The sequence below is a fragment of the Cupressus sempervirens genome, chromosome 11, assembly GCF_028749045.1.
Source record: "Cupressus sempervirens isolate cs-2001-9-10 chromosome 11, ASM2874904v1, whole genome shotgun sequence".
NCBI classification, from domain to species: Eukaryota; Viridiplantae; Streptophyta; class Pinopsida; order Cupressales; family Cupressaceae; genus Cupressus; species Cupressus sempervirens.
In genome coordinates, this window is record NC_143128.1 from 57,372,808 (window position 1) to 57,390,895 (window position 18,088).

General features: G+C 35.2%; 1 protein-coding gene across 9 annotated transcripts in view; it reads left to right on the top strand.

The window, feature by feature from the left end:
• Positions 1–4,454, top strand: part of LOC149528227 (uncharacterized) — a 43,276-nt gene extending 38,822 nt beyond the window's left edge. For 7 of the 9 annotated variants that reach the window (XM_089811053.1, XM_089811054.1, XM_089811055.1 and 4 more), the window contains exons 6-9: positions 3,190–3,287; positions 3,477–3,568; positions 3,724–3,900; positions 4,146–4,454. In XM_089811053.1, the coding sequence (XP_089667179.1) occupies positions 3,190–3,287; positions 3,477–3,568; positions 3,724–3,900; positions 4,146–4,317 (539 nt within the window). In that variant the 3' untranslated portion in view covers positions 4,318–4,454. Of the gene's footprint in view, positions 1–3,189; positions 3,288–3,476; positions 3,569–3,723; positions 3,901–4,024 lie in introns of all 9 variants that reach the window. The other 2 variants (XM_089811056.1, XM_089811059.1) reach the window with 1 other exon arrangement.
• Positions 4,455–18,088: the final 13,634 nt, after the last annotated feature.

Here is an 18,088-nt window from a genome sequence, read left to right on the forward strand (position 1 = left end):
GCTCAAACCGTTATGTTACCTTCTAGCCAAAAGGATATTGGCTGCAAATATGTTGTGAAAATCAAACTGGAAGAAGGGGAATGCTTTTAGATTGATTGCATCAACTACAAAGAAACTTTTCCCACTTCTGGGAATGGACTTCAATTAGATTTGTATTTGCTATTACAGAAGTGTGCAGCGTACAATTTGGAACTTCAGCAAATGGATATCATTACAGTGGATATAAATAATTGAATTCACATGGGATTGTCTAAAGGCAACCTTGTACCAGAAGATAGGCAGAGAACACCCAGTGTGCATACCCTTAAATTATTGTACCAAATAAAGCAAACGTGATTGATATAATAAACCCCTAAGTGTCTAGGGAAAATTAAAAAATATGCATTTGTAGGGAGTAATTCAAGTTATCGCATCTTCCATCTACTACACATGCAAAGATTACCTTACAGTTATTGCTCTTTTTGTTCATTATATTTTTTTGATTAGTCATGACTTGTAGTGAAGACTTGATGATAAAAGTCAAAGACAATGTAGCAACTGTCATCTGAGACTTGATTATAGAGTCAAAGACATTATGGTGAGTATTGTCAGAGTTCAAGATGAAAGATCTTTGTTTGCATTCTCTAATACTCGGCTACAAAGTTATTAGATTCAGAAAAGCCAAGAAGATTTCCTATAGTTAGATGAAATGAGAACTTTCTCATAGAAGGTCAGATTGTCTAGCTGCAAATTGTAGGGGCACCAACACAAATTCTTAACAGATACGATTGGAAGTGTCATGTATTCATTGGCTTCAACAAGGACATATGTTGCATATGTAATGTACTTTAGTGATCTAGGATACAATCTTAGGCAACAGTTGAACAGATGCTTAAATATCTGCTTACCACACATATTTTGGAATCACATATAAAGGACTGGGCAGTGCTTCTGGAACATTGTAAGGTTCATTGGCACCAATTGGTCAGAGAACATACAGAGCACGGAATCAAGAAGTAGCTACTCATTTTCTTTATTTTTGGAGCTATCAGTAACCACTGTGACAGATCAAAGTACTACAATTGGTAAAAAAAATCAGGCACACGTGTGTTGATATCCATGTGAGGCAACTGGATGAAGCCAGCAGTGCATGTCTGGAATCATACTACATTGAGGAAATGGTGATATATTCCAATAAAAGGTGTGAATACCAAGTTAAATGTGTAATGTCCCCTTTTTCGTGCTAGTTCTTTTGGCGCCTGGTTAATCTATCTTGACATCCGGATAGGCATTACCAGTAAGGATGCCTCCCAGTCACAAGGGAAGATTTGTTTTAAGTTCATCATTTTTAATATATTAAAGTACTTTAATAAAGTTACTTTATGTTTTAATAAGGCATTCATTTTTAAAGTAACTTAACTAGAAGACGAAATTGGTGTTTTATCCCACATCTCTTATTTCAACACTTTTCCCTCACTTCGAGGTTATAAATAAGAGATTCTGTCTTGGGAAAGGACACCATGAATATATGTTATATCTACAGATCCTAAAGGTTGCTTTATTGTGACTGGATAATTCCTAAGGACGAAACCCCTTAAGGAAGATTTTGAGGCTGGAGGCAAATTTGGCACTCATATTCATGTTTCAGAACTGAGTTTCAGATTTCTACATTGATTCCTAGAAGTTGGAGTTCCACATCAAGGTAAAGAAGTGATTGAAAATCCAGTGACCAAGACAGGTACGGCACAGTATTTGAGAACTAACTCCTTTGCACGTCTTTCTTGTTCCAGTTGGTAGCTATATCAATCCGCAGACAACAGGACTGGTATTCTTTATATTAAAAATACAGACGGGTTAAGGAAAGGTGGGAATATTAAACGATAAAGAAAAGCTGGTTGAAGAACACGTGATCTACAGGCATTGTGGTATACGGGTTGGAAAGACAGGGCCGAGAGTGCAGAGAGGCTGATACCAGGTTTGATAAACCTGCTGTGTTTAGACCGACAGATAAGAATCACGCGGGGTACTGGGACTGGTTATTTAAAACAGAACCGTTGACTGGAATTGAGGTGAGGACGGAGGGAGCTGTGACAGTCGTGGAACGAGGTAATAACTGCTATCGGGTATTCCAGTGTGCATGAAGTTAGGCATGAACGCAGATAGCTACGTGGTCGTCCTCAGCAGGTGTAATCATTTCCAGAGTAGCTGTAGTCCCAGGCCATCATGACTTGAAGTGCCAACCTCAAGCTCACGGGATATATTCACAGTCGGACTGGGTAGTTCAAGAAAGGAACATGAAGCATAGACGTCTTAAAAGATTAAACAACCATCTCACTCCAGGTTCTTTTCTATGTTATCGTTGCACTAGGACGACTGATAACTTATTGTTTCATGTAAATAGCTTAGCTGTGTGTCTTCATTCTATGAACTTTGTATTATTTCAGACAATGGCGTACACATCTTAAGCTGGTATCATTAATGTTTAAGCGTTACTTTTATAAGTGATTTCCATTTTGGTAAACCTTCATAGCAAAGTTGGTGGCATTATTCAAACCGGGTTCTTTCAGTGGTTCTACATTTAATCTGAAAGGTCACAGTCCAAGTGTTTGACGAAATTCCTTCAGCATAAATTAAGGTTTTCTGATCCGACTAGGCAAGGAACATTACAAAATGAGTGCTCTTGAATCGCAGTAAGAGTAGCTAAAATCAGATGAAAGATCTCATGGTAGAATCAAGTTCACAATTGCTAAGGGGGAGAAATGTTGGGCGGAAAGTCACAAGGTCATCAAGTGGCAGAGAAGCAAATGGAAATCACTGGAATCAGAGAAAGATGAATTTTATTTCTGTTTATCCATAGTTTGATACTGCCATTTAGTTTAATTTTTGGACACCGTTTTCAATAGTCAGATACTGCCATTTAGTTTAATTTTTGGACACCGTTTTCAATATTCAGAAACCTCATTATTTTTCCTTTTGCACTGTGAATTATTATGATGCATCTAACCATTCTTCAGTTTTCTCCATTTTTGATGAACGCCATCCATTTTGTCCATTGCTCTAAAATGCACATTTATGCATGGCATGTGTCATCTTTTTAAGTAGTTACAATGTTGCCTATTGCTATTAATTTACATCAATCATCTCTAGCAGCTGGCTCAAATATTAATGGGATTATTCTTACAAAATAATTTTTGCATGTTGACTTAACAGAAAGTGCTGAGGTACCAGACTTAGTTCCAAAACTGCGAACAGTTATGGCAAGTTCCTGTTTTGCAGTGATGTTGGCATTTTCCCATCCCCTGACATCGGTGGGGTTTTGATGCACTTCTAGTATTGCAGTTGCAGATTAAATGCAAAAGAACTTTCGTTCTGCATCTTATGAATGAATAATTAGATGTCCATAGTATTTTGTTTATTATTTTTATTTCTTATTGGTATGGTGCTGGTTCAGAAATCTAATTGCCCTTTTTAACATATACCACTTACCCGTTTTGCAGATTCCTGTAAGTGGTTGTACCATAGTAGGCTCTAAGGTTTTAAGCTGGGCAGCCTGTGATAGTAGAAAGCCAGGGCGTTTCAAGAGTGGCAGGTTAGGAAGTATGAACACATTTTTTTATTGGCACTAGCACATGAAGGTAGCAATGGTATCACCATTTTACTTCTGATATCTAGCAAAATATAAATTATACAGGATTGATCTTATTACTTATATTTTCCATAATGACAGAGTTTTCTCATTCTCAGGGAGTGCTGGGTTTTACATTCAACTGCCGAGTATGCTAATGAGATCATTAGCAAAACTGGCTTAGAGAAGCCACCTTCAGATGATATCCTGACCAATGTGACAAATGAGTTGTTTCAGGAATTTCAGAAAATAGCCCCCAATATACCTTGTCCATTTTTCGTGAAAGCGCACCGATGGTGAGTATAGATTTCTGTGACTACAATCTCTACCTTTTTTTCATAACTATTTTTGGTTTGAATTATCAATCTCTTATTTTTTATCTATTTCATCCCAATTTAATGTTTGTATAAATGCTTGTAGGTTGAAGACATCGATGATTATAAATGACTATTAACTGTTTGACCTATTTTTGAAAAAAAACAAAAAATCATAAAGACCATGAATTTCTCTTGTTTTTAAAAACTTTTCCAACTATTGGCAGGGGTAGTGCATTCCCAACATCTATACTAGCAGATAATGACAAGTGCCTATGGTTTGAGAAAAAGAGACTGGTAGTTTGTGGTGACTTTTGTGTTGCTCCAGATGTTGAAGGTGCCATATTAAGTGGACTAGCTGGAGCTTCAAAACTATTACAGACCCGCAGTCCTCCGTAGCTTAAACTTGATATCAAAACATACTTTTGTGTAACATGGAATGCCTAAAAAAACAACCTTTTACAGAAACACTAAGTTCTCTTGACATTTTACAATATAAAATTTGAAGGATCTATAAACTGCTAGAAGCTTGAAAATGCTGGTAAAGTGTTTAACAATATTGAATTCTCAATTTTTTAGGTTTTTCAAAAAATCACAAAAATAATACTGCTTTTCCTAAGGTGTTCTATTTTATAGAAATCAAGGGAAAACTTGAAATTCAGCTGCTGTATATTTCCTTAGGAAAACTGAAACTAAAATTTAGCTCACTTCTTGTTCATGGGCGCCCCCAGATATGTATTTATCATTAATGATCTTTTGGAGTTTAACCCTGTTGGCTTGGTTTTTCATCATTCCTATTTTGTGCATTTATCAGTGAAAAACCTTGACTATGTGCCTTGAAAATTTTGAAATTAGGTTAAGACCCTAGGTAAAATTCATTTAAAATCCTAGTGCTTTATCTTGTTTTACCCTAGCTTTTGAGAAACTTTTGAAAAAATTTCAAAATGACTTTAGGCGGGAGATTTCACCCTAAGTTTTAAAATTGCCCAAGGATGACTTCATAAATTTTGATTAAACCTTTTATATCCTTGCTTTTGATTCTAGTTATTACGAATATTCCAATTGAAAGACTTTACTGCAGCACCTTTTCGACCCACCGTCGGTCTTGGTCAGATCGACGGAGGGCGCTTTCCCGCATCACTGAAATGCAAGACTCCTAACTATTGTGGGCAAGCGCCTTTGCGCCACGTAGCCTTTGCTTGTTTTAGAATATCAATGCGCCGCAAAGCTTATGACTTGTTAGAGTTGGTCAGAACCTTTTTGTAGACCTATCAGTACCATTAGTGCACGTTCTAAAATTCCTGCAATGTCATTGGTTGATCTTTTAAGTGAAGGTATTACTTTATGTTCAAGATTTTATGCACCTTTGATCTGGTTTAGATCTAAGGTCAGTGCTTGCCCGCAATGAGAAAATGTGCGAGAATTAAATAATGCGGGGAAGCGCAAACAAGAAGCATAGCACGACATGACATCATGGGCTCGCCTTTTCAAAGGGTAATAATGACATATCTTCCGTGGCAGCTGTCAAGTGAGTTGGATTAAAGTGAAGTGTCTCATTGGTCATCCAGTTGACTTGATGTGGTCAGCATGCAAGATTTTTTAATCGTTGATTTGTGTAAGATCTGTGGTTAGCGCATGCCCGCATTATGAAGTTGCATGAATATTAAGTAATGCGGGGAATTGCAAATCTGATGCATGGCAAAGGTGGGACTAGGTATGCAGGGTATTGCATTGAGTGATGCCAAGCTGTAAAGAAGATGCTGATGTTTACCGCTAGCTGGGCCATTCAAAAGGGTTGTTTGCCGAAGATGCATTGAATATTCATGACCGTAGATCTTTTAAAGATGAGTGGCCAACACTTACCCGCAATAAGAAACTGTTCAACCTTTAAATAATGTGGGCAAGCACCCTTGCGCCACGTGGCCAAGTGGGACCAGGTTTTGCGAAGACTGTTGCATCATGCCATGTTGTAAAACTGTAATATTTCAAGCATGTTCATTGGTCGAATGTGACGTGTATGCCAAGTTGGAGTAATGATGTCATGGGCGCTGAGATTCCAACAATTAATATTGCAGTTAGACTTGTCAGAGCACGAGGGCTACAAGGAGTTGTTTCATTGGTCGAACTAGCTGATTGGACCATACAAGACAAAGATTGCAATCCACCGTCGATCTTGGTCAAATCAACGAAGGGTGCTTGCCCGCATTAATAACTTGCAAGACTTTTAAGCAATGCGGGTATGCGCCATGTGGACACGTGTCCATGGTGATGTCAACACCTCCATCTTAGACTGTCAAAAGGGTTTAAGCTTTGCCGGCATTGATCTTAAAGAGATTGACAGCTGGCGCTTGCTTGCAATTTGAACATACTCATTGGTTAAGCAATGCATGGAAGCACCAGCTTGATGCATGGCAAAAGTGACGTCAATGACCAATTTCTTAGAAGATGATATGGGACCTGCTTGCGTGGAAGTTTGTTAGAAGGCGCCGATTCACATGGAGACTTTCTATTGGTCAATGCAGTTGACTAGGTATCATCAAAGTACAATAATTTGTGATCGTTGATTCATCTATGATCAAGGGTTAGCGCTTGCTCGCAATTTCAAGATGCAAGAAGTTTAAACAATGCGGGAAAGCACTAACATGACATCTGGCAAAGTGGGACCAGTCGTGACCAAATTGAGATACTTAGTGCCAGATCATAATATTTATTATGCTAGTTGTATTGCATTTTCCACTTGCTGTCGTAAAAGTGTGTTATTTCTCTTGGCTGTTGATCTGGAGGAAGATCAACGGCCAGTGCTTGCCCACAATTTCAAATGATCAGAAGTTTAAGCAATGCGGGGAAGCGCCTGTTTGACACGTGGCCATATTTTTAAAGCAATAAAGCAAGTCTGTTTTTTTGAATTTGGACCGTCCGATCTACTAAAATCAACGAGTAAGATTCAAATTTGAATGCAATATGCAAATAACGGCTAAGGGAAATTAATACTGCCCAGAGTTCATTCGTGTGATCTCAGTGCATGAATAAAACTCACAATTTCACCATTATTGAACCACCAAAGCGTAAAAAAGGTTATCAGAGCATAAAGAACTTCCAAAGCTAGGGCATAGAAATTTTACCAAGTAATTCAGTAGATTGTAGTGAAAATTACGCAGAAGAGAAGCACAAATCTGGCAGGTAAGTACTCTATAACCTCTGTAAAGCAAGATTTAGGTGTTGTGAAGGTTTAAAAGCTTAGAAAATGCCTCCACGAAAGGAATTCTCAAGACAAACTGATTATCTTAAGAGGGCTGTGCATGTTGATTTTCTTGAACAACTCCCACTGTCAGTAAATGAAACAACCAAGGGAAGGGAGCATATTCCAAAGCACTCTAGGTTAGTTGTAGTTGAGGGTTTTTATGATAGAGCCAATTGGGTAAGAGACGCCCAAGTTTCTTTGGGAAGATTGGAATTGTTTAAGAAGTGGTTTGCTAAGAGAAACCTAGACACCCCTTTAAGCAGTGTTTGGGAGTTTGATTTTGGGAAACTTGTAGTTCCTGGGGTTTTCTTTGACAGTGATTTGCTTACTGATTTAGCAAAGAAATATGATCATATGACAGGTTTTGTAAAGAATTATGCCGGAGACAATCTTTTTAAGGTTTAACCTGAATTGATTAGTGAAGTTTTCAATCTAAACCCTAATCGTGCTGTGCATGAGACAATTGACATGGATGACCTTCAGGCAAGGTATGATGCGCAGAGGACATATCTGAGGATAGTGCCTCTGCAACAACACTTTGCTAGGATTGGTACATTGCCTTTGGTTATAGCCCATACACCAGAACCATTAATGAGGAAACATTTCAACCCTAGGGCTTAGGCATTATATTTCACCTTGTGCAAATTTTTTGCAATGGATGAGGAGGAGCATATTAAAGGCTCTATTGTTCTTATTATGGCTTAGACACTGCAATTTGGAATGAGTAGTATTCTGGATTTTTCTACTTTTCTTTCACAAGAAATTCATAATGGTCTGATGGGAATAGCACAAGGAAAAGTAAACAAACCTTTTTGTTGGTATTCATTGCTCACGCATATATGTTTTTTTAAGGGAGTCACCTTTTTCTCCAAGGGTATGGAGTTAGAAGTTACAAGAGATGGAGAGAAGAATCCAGTTCAGCTGTGGAGTGTTGACATGACCTCAGAGGCTAGAGATGCCAGTTTTGTTAGTTTTAATAGATATTTTGCATCCAAGCTCAAACTGCTCTTGATAGGAGATAGCCCTAGGATTCCACAACCACTGCTAGAATTGGCTAGACCCAAGGACCATGCAAAGGGGCTTTTGGTTAGTCATAACTGGGGGGATATAATCCCATACAATGTTTCTACAATGATTAGAGTATATAGCTTTTTGGGGAAGCCTCATGTGCTATCATTCCATGTGCCTTTGAAGATAGGGATAGTAGAGTTGTTATGGCGGATTGGGACCATAGAGGAAAGAGAAATGACTATAATATGTACCTTTTTCCCTGTAGTCACTGTGGCCCATGATTTTGTTTTTGTCAAAAAGGGATGGAGGCATCTCAGTTCATTTTTGAATAGATATAACATGGCAGAGTCCCATGCGAGATATATTGATCCAGAAGGATTTTATGATGTTTTAAGAGAAAGAATAAAAGCTTCTTGTATGGTGCAACAAGTATATTTTCCTGAAGATATTATTAGAAATATTCTCTCTTTACAGGAGCAGGAATTAAGGAAAGAGAAATGGATAGTATTTAGCAAGACTTTGGAATTCATTAATGCTTTTGACCCTAATTATGATCCTCTGAAAGATAAAAAATATTGGGGGAGCTAAAATGCATGCATTGATGAACAATTTTGTTGTTATAATACAAACAATGAATGAGAAGAAGGCTACATATGCCAAAACTTATCCAAACAGAGCTGTAGAGGTACATAGAAGAATAAATAGCAGAAACATATTAGCTCCTGGTCAATATACTTTGCAGAAGAGGGTAGGATATGTGATGGTACAACATGTACAACAGTTATCCTTCAGGGAAGACCAAGGCCAGAAAGCCCATTTGCAGCTAGTGCCCCAAAGAGACAAAAGTTGGAACAAGGATCCTCTTCTCATGTAGAAGAGTACTCCCCAAGCTAGACCCCAATCCAGATAGATGATGAAGCATCCTTAAGGGAACAACTTAGACAAATTGGTGGAGAAGGGGATGTCATTGTTACCACCACAGACTTGGAAAGTGGAGAACCACAAGAGCCTCCCGCACCCTCCTTGGACCTTACAATTGCTGACTATCAAGGTAAGGAGATAGATCCAATAATTGCTTAGGCTTCTGAGAAATTTATTAATGATGAAAATTTTGTTAAATCTAGGGCCTTTGCACAATTTTTGTGGAGAAAAAATATAGGAATTTTTGTGAAAACATGTGAGAAAATAAAAACAGAGCAACCTGGCAAACTAGACTCTGTTATTTAGGAAGAGGTAAAGGCCAAGTTTTGAGTGACTTTGCCTAGTTCACACCTGAGGCTAGGAGACAATTGGTTAAGTAGCCAGGAGTCTTAATTTTGCCAGAGTGGGAGATAGCTAATGCTATGATTTTTTATTCAATTAGACATGAAAAGGATGTATAGTATAAAATAGAGGAAGAAATTTTGCAGGCCCATAGGGGAGTTAAATTCAGTGATGACCACCAAGCCCTAGTAATTTGGTCAATTGAGAAGAGAGATAAAACCAGAATACAGGAAATCTCTACTGTAGAGCATACTGGTGCACTAACAGTATTCAGGGCTGGTGAGGTTGGCAGCAAACAAATTTTTGGAATGGCATCAGAAATGATGAAATTTGGCACTGTGGTGTCTGGACAAGAAGATGATAGGTTTGTGCAACTCAATGCTAGATTTGAGGAAGTTTTGAAAGCATATGAAGATAGGGGTAAACAGATACAATCATTGGAAAACCAAGTATCTCAAATGGAGAAGCAATTTGGGAAAAGAGAAGTGGGGAGAGTCTAGTAGATTTAGGATTGTATACCCCCCAAGGCCACGTATTGAACCCTTTAAGTCAACTCCTATTATTGAGATACCAGAGACTCCCGAGAGGACACAATTCTACACTGCAGAGGAATTTGAAGAAGAAAAGAATAAGTTATATGCACTGCATGTAGAGTTGAATAATCAATATGAAGAGAAAATAAGACAGGTGTAATGTATTTAATTGATAGGATAGAATGGCCAACATTTTTTGACTAGTTGGCAAAGACTGCAGCCATCTGGGATGAATTGAAAGGAAATGGAAAAAGTATGAAACCCATTGTACAGAAATGGACTGAGAGAAACAATGATATTACCATCATGTATGTATCTATCATCTAGCTATCTTGTCACCAGATAGAGAAGATTTTTGATTTGTTAGAAAAGTTAGAAAATTTTGATGACAAACAGGATTCTTTTCAAATAAGAGTGACAATTTGTTTCTCAAAGTACATAGCTGAAAAGTTTGATTTATTTCCTAGTGCTCTCAAAACTATTGATAAAGTAAAGGAAAAGGAAGAGTGGAAAAAGGAGCTGGATGAAATATTTTGTCAAAGATTTAATAATGTAATAAATGAAACTGGGCATTTATCATGGGCAATGACCAATGAGGAATTGGTTAAAGTGTAGCTATTTTACAATGCCATTAGAAAAGATTTTGTTGAAATAGAAGCAATTGGAAATTCTTTAGTAACTGTACAAAGGGATATCCTAAATTTTGATTGGCCTGATGACATTGTTTACAATGAATGGAATGAACAATTTATGTCTACATAATTGATGGAAGAAGGTGACGAGGCAGAAGAAGATGCAAGTGTAATTGTTACTTTAACAGTTGATGATGAAGACAAAGAGAATCCCCAAGTTAAAGTAGACTTGCTGGTAATTGAAGAGGACACAACCTTTCAAGCCTCATAGCCACTTATTCCAAAGATTTAGAATAACTAGAGAATCAAATCATAAAGCTTCATCGTTCCAAGAGATGTAATAGAAAAGGGGCCTACCAAAAGAATATAGTGACATTTAAGTTTTTTTGTTACACACAATTTTGTCTTTTTGTGGCAGCAAATTGTAAATATCTTTTGTAAAAGGACACTTGTCAGTTCTCTACGCTTGAAGCTTGTTGCATCTCACATTATATAAGTGAGATTCCAGGGCTAGAGAAGGGTCCGATTTCTAATGCATTTTTAGTTTTATACTTAGGATGTTTTCGGTCCAGTCTTTGAGTAAACTTTATGATGTATCTCCTCTGTAAATTTTCCTAGAATACATTACTATTGTGTGATCTTTGTGTTTCTTCCTAGAGTCATTTTGAGTTTATTACAATTGTATACAATTTTCAAGGAAAATTAATACAAATTTGAGTTGTCTCGATATCAATTTTTCTTGAATTTTGTCTCCTTTGCTGTTACCTAGTTATTTTGAGATTGTATGAGTAAAGCTTGTTCTATTGAATGCAATTCATTTAGGTTGTATGCCAATTTATTACTGCTATTAATTCAATGAATTAAGTAAAGGCTTTGATGAATTTGATGAGATTGCTATGATAATAGAAAGGATGTCTGTAAGGATGAATTCCAGTAAGAATTGTTGATAGTATTTGTTGTAATGCAACAAATTAGATCTATAAATTGGAGTAGATTCTGAATTCCAATGGAATAGACACTGATCAAATTAATTCAATCTGCAGATAGGTATATCATGAAGAAGTTTCAAATCTAAAATCACAATCAACTTTATTTTACTTTTCTTGAAGATTTTCAAAGGTGGTCAACACTTGTTTGCATGGAATGTTTTAGCCTTAGTTAGCCACTATTGTTGGGAATATTTGCAAATCTATAGAATAATTGTGACCAAATCTGTTATATGGGATGTATTTTATCTAAAATGTCAAAATCATGTATGTGTTTGAGGATATAAGATGAGAATCAAAATGAAACTAATATAATTCTCATATAGTAGTATCTAGCCTAAATCATCCCCTTGGTATATCCACCTTGGTTTTGTAGAACCTAAAGAGTAGAAAGCCATCCTTGGTTTTGTTGAAGTTGGGTCCAAATGGTTTACACATGTAATTGTTAATAGGAATTGGCTAATCCTTAGGTTGTGTGAGTAATATCACTTTAGTATTGAGCATTTTGTTGTTCAGTAGTTTTAAAACACCAACAAACTCAAATAATCATTTATAAATAAAAGACTATGTTATCTTTATACTGAAGCTTATAATAAGTGTTTATATTACAAGCCAAGGACTTTGCAGCCACATCCCATTCAACTCTACATGCACCTCATTTAAGAGCTTTGCAACATATGCTAATTAATTTTTCAATTGTGGTGCTAGTGATACCCACTGGATATTGAAAGATAAGTGCAAGCATTGTAAAGTTGAAACAACCTATTCTAAATCTATTTTATGACTTAACGTTAAGAGTATGGTTACTTTACGAAACAGGTCTTAAGGGAAGCTATTTGATGACTTAAGAGATTAGTTACTTTATGAAACATATTTTTGCTCTTCAAGTAACATTATAAAACATGACAAGTATCTTGCTCCCTACAATAATTGGATTCAGAAAATGTAGGATGTATGCTTGATATAAATCATGCAATATCTATACAACAATGGTGTGTCCCTCATTGCATGGTTTCATAGGCAATAGAGAAATGAAGCTTTAGAATGGCATTGGTGGAAATAATGATTTGTTCTGATTATTGCCAAGTTGTCTATAAAAATATAACTAGATAATAGAATATAACTCATTTCTAGAAGGCCTACAAGAACCTAAACATATAAATCAATTTAGCATATTGTGACCCTTCACATAATTTAAATCACATTAGAAATTTCAGACCACTTGCGTAATCTTAGAAAAGCTACTCAAAAAGACCTGAGCCATGCTCGTTGGTTCTTGACCCCTTGCATTATTTAGAGATTTCTTTCCGCAATGACTTGACTCATGGTCCTCTTTTAACATTTTTTGTCCTAAAAACATAAAAAGTTAAACTAATGGCTTAATAAAAATGATAGATATTTAGTGCCATAAAAAGTCATCTATACATCTTTGTGAGATCTTCGTTAGTTATTATCTTGATGGTGACGCATTTGTGCTATCGATACACAATCCATATATGTCTACAATTTTGCCCACTCTTACATTGAAACAACTTTTTATAGTTGTTGCATTGTTAGTTCCCAAGTATAATCGTTATTCTGATGCTAAGTACATGTGCAATGTTTTCTTGTAATGTTTTGCATCATGTCTTCATGATTTTGCTTCATAGTGATGGAGATGGTAATATGTCATAACCTTTGGTGATTCAACATCTTATTTCACTTGCTTCTTGTTCTATTTCTTTTGACTCTCGGTCCTTGTCATTTGAGCTTCTTCCACAAGATCTCATATCTTTATTATGCTTTCTAAATTCTTTCTTGCACATGATTTTTGAATTCTTAGGTTCTCTTCCATGCTCTTCTTGAGATTCATGATCTTGTAGTTCCGATAGCCTTGTATACCTTAATCTTGATGAGTTTGTTTTCATCCTATGATTCCCAAATGCAAGAGACCTTCATCACTTATTTTGCACATTAAAATTGATGGCTCTGAAATTCTTTGGCTTAGCATCTTATTTGACTTATCTTGCTTTTTGTTCTATTTCTTTTCTTTTGACTCCTCATCTTTTGAGTTTTATTTGTTAAAGGTTCAGCCTTATGGGTGGCCTCTTCGATTAAGAGCCAAGGACTGAGGGGCATTCATTCTGCCAAATTTGCCTGGGGCACGATCCCGACCTCATTCCTTTTTGATGTCAGGGTCCTTGCACTCAACAAGACTTCATCCCTGGTGGGCCCTTTGTGAGTCATTCAACATCACTAGAAGACCAAGGGCCCTTTTACGTCTTTTGAATTTTTTTCCACAAGCCCTCATGTCTTTATTATGCTGTCCAAATCCGTTCTGGCACATCTTTTTGGATTTGTAGGTTTTCTTCCATGTTCTCCTTGAGAGTCATGCTCTTATGGTTCATAAAGCCTTATACTTTTAAACCTTCATTGGTTTCTTTTGTCCAATGTTTTTCTCGTGCAAGAAACTATCATCAATCATTTTGCATGTCAAAATTGAGTATTCTTAAAGTTTTTAACCAATAATGTTTGAGAAAATATTCAAATGACCCTACAAAATGAGACCTATTTTAAAATTTTTATTAGGCTTTATCTCTTTACAAAGTGATCTATAGCTTAGATACTATGACCAAGGAGTTTCTCTTCTTTTAAATTCACCTAAGATTTGCATGTGGCCTCTTCCATTAGGATATGCAACACTTAAAATTGAATGTGGTAGTTTACCTAATAAATATTTTAAATTTATATGCTTTTTTACCATGTAACCTATTTCTGCAAGATTTAAACATAGCCCGTCATCATGAAGGCTTTGACAACTAATCTCTTAATTTCATTTCGCTTGACAATGTTTAATCTTATTTCTTTTCAAAATAGAATTCTTGAAATCTGTTCTCAATTTTCCACCCTTTTCATTTAGTTTGAATTTAAAGGAGGACTTGATGTATCCTATCTCCATTGTAGGTTTATGCATATTATATTTTGAATGATTCTTTAACAACTCCACTGTTGGCTATTTCTTTACAATTGATAAACTTGGACATAAACTCCACTCTAGCATTGCAAATGAGCAAGCAATCATGTTGAATCATGTATAGGCTTCCATTTCAATAATAAAAACTTGTTTAATATTTATTGTGAACCATTATTGAAATGATTTGTTTTGTATTTGATAATATTTAAAAAATTAATTGTTAAACAATTATATGAAGCATTGAAATGATGATGTTACTAATATTGACATATTAATTAAACATAAAAATAATTTTTTTGCATATTTGTTACATCTAATTTTCCTATTTATTAATTCTCTATCAAATATTATATTCCATGTTACTATATTTTTATGCACTCTAACAAAATGTTGATATTAATTAAGAACTACCATAACTTCATTTAACTTCAATATAAATAATATTTAAGTACCTCAAAAACATTTAATTAATATTGCAAAATATTTTAATTAGACATTTTTGATTGATAAATAGGAATTTGTAGAGGGACCTTCTAGAAGGATCCTTGAGAAATTATCTAGATCAGTAATTGAAAATAAGAGAAAAATATTGAATGAAGAAACCACCTCAACCTATCCCCTTAGTTTCCATTTTCTCAAGTACTTATCTTCTAACAATACTAATGTAGGGTTGATTACCACACAATCTTCCAATGAGTGAGCTCCTAAACTAAGAAATTGAGCTATGATTAAGAGAGTCAAGAGTGATGATTTGGTGTGTCAACTCCATCCACATGACTAGTGTAGGAATAAAATCAACAATAGGTAGAACCTAAGGAAGAATTTCAACAATAAAATCCTCAATTGAAAAGGTAATCTAGGAATCCACTCTTGTAGCCCAAGCAACTATCCCACACATAGTAGGGTCAACAAACATCACATGCCTAACCACTACAATGCATTGACCCTCAACAACTCCCCTTCATAACTATCTCATGAGCTTTTTGCATCTTGTAGACTCAATCCATTTGTGTCCATGGATGCCCTAGTGACTAAAACAAAGAGAGGTCACTCAAGACCCCCCATGACACAAGGAATGATAATAACCAATAGGATACCATCCACATCCAAATGCGAAGAATTTATAGGATAGGGAAGCAAAAGCACCCATGAAAGAGCATGTCTGCAGTTAGTAGCCTTAGAACAAGATGAAATCAATAATGTAGAAAACCACCACACTTGCACCACCATCTTCTATGCCTCTAACCAAATTTCCATGAGGCTCTCAATGTTGTCATCTTTGTAAGGGACAATCACCTCGTCTATGTCTAGCTCATTATCTACATCTTCATTAGTACCTTTGTCTACTTTAAACATATTCTTGCTCCACCCTCTTAGAATTTTCAAGTTCTTTTCTTTTAATTGGATGTTATATCTAAAAAGAAATTATGATATTGCTATTTCATGACTTCTATGATTTATTTTTTATAAAATGATTTCAAATAATATTGTAACACACTTTTGTACAAAATAAAAGGTGGAAATTTCAACTAACATTACAAATTTAAAAGTAAATTAATTTAAAGCAATTAATAAAGAATGACCTCCTCAATCATTCATTAAATAATATTTTTAATTGCAAGTGGCTTAGGTTTGAAGGATAGGCAACGCTATGGTGTGTCCTGATTGTTAAGTAGATTTTCAAAGATATTAGATGGCAATTAACCTTGGAAAGCACTCGTGACAAATAACTTTCAATTGCCCTCTCCAAAGCAATCTATGTTTTTTTATGAAGGGAACTCCCCTTACAAACACAAACACACAGAACATAATAGATAAATAAACAACAAATTGTAGTTGCCAAGCAATTATAAGAACATGAAACTTTCTTTCTATCATCTTATATGAAATGAATTACAATATTCATAAATATGACATGTAACAACTACATGGACGTTTTCATCACAATAATCTGCAAGTGAGAGACATCATATACACCATCAAAACTCCCCTAGATAACCCCACAACCTTCTTTATATAGGATAATTTTAATGACCCTAGAAGATTCTAGAAATTCTAACCCTAAACTTCAAGGCTGACTATCCCTATAATATTACTTTTAATCTTTTCTTATAGTGAAGTAGGCCTCAATCAATTTCGGAACTCAAACGAGTGTTTAAAAGAATTTCGTTTTTCTATTCTATTTAGTGTAACTTTCGAAGCCCATAACTATTAACTTGTTGATTTGATTTGACATTATAACCCAATTTTAAAAATGGAAGGAAGTTCTCTATAACATCTATTTGTCAAGTGTTAGCTAGTTGAGGTTTGAACCCCTTTTGAAGCCTCTAAAAAAACTTTTTTACTCCTTTGTAGGAATAAATAAATTAATATTTTCAAAACTGGACTTGCTCTTGATATAAAACTTTATTGGTAGGTTGATTTAACCAACGTAATTCTCTAGGAAATAAATTAGAACATTCTAAGCTCAAACAAACAACTTACTGAAATAGCAAGTTCCAAAAATAACAATTTTTCACAAAGATAAGCACTTTTAAAAAATTAGACAATATTTTTGGGTGATGCAAGATTGCCCTTACACCTAGGATGCTCATAAATTAGTTCTACATAGTTCTTCATCTTCATGACTCCTTGTTTGGAAAATTCTTAGTGACCCACTTGGATTCTAATTAAGAGTATTTGGAGAGCTTGGGAGCTTGTTAAGAAATTGGTCCATCTACAATAAGGATGACAATAAGATCTTATGTTCTACATCTATTTGGTGGAACTTGTTTTATAAGGATAAAACTAACATTATTGCAAGATTGCTCTTCAAGACTTTGGAGCAAAAGAGGCCTAAATGACTAAAATTATTTTGCTTGAAAATAACAATTTGAGATCTCAGTTTCGTTTTAAGTAGTGAGTTCATTAGAAAACCTACTCTGTGGATAGAGAAGCTTGCAGGATCTTTCACTTCCCTCTTTAATTTGAATATGTTCCAGTCAAAATTGAGTTTCAAGCTTATTTTTAACACTCTTTCTAGGAAGTGATGTGTGCTAATTTTAAAACTTAGTCCTAATACTGGTCTAAATTCTTCAATCATCTTCGGTCTAAGGTCTTAGAACCTAAAAATTTAAGCTTCAAATGATTGTGGCTCTTGAAGAAATTGCTTGTATATGTCTTCTTCAAGCCTTAATAATAACATATGTGCCATTCACAAGATTTTTAGAGTATTAACCATGTTTTCTTAATGGTTTTTCTAAAGAAATTTGGTCGCTCTTCTTTTTTGAGTTGGGAACTTGGGGTTAATGGTAATTTATTGAAGCTTAAAACTATATTTGGGTTTGTTGATTGTTTAAGTCACAGTTTGTAAACTTTTTGAGTACTTACATTTTCAATTTTCAAATATCAACTTCTAATTTAATGCAATTCATAATTAAATTTTACAATTAAAAATGTTTCTTTTAGAGAATTTATCTTTTATTATTTCATAAATTGTCAAGCTTCTATGAGTTGAAAATTTTGGGCTTAAAGAATACTCTCTAGTAGTTCAAGTCTAAATAAAGTTAATA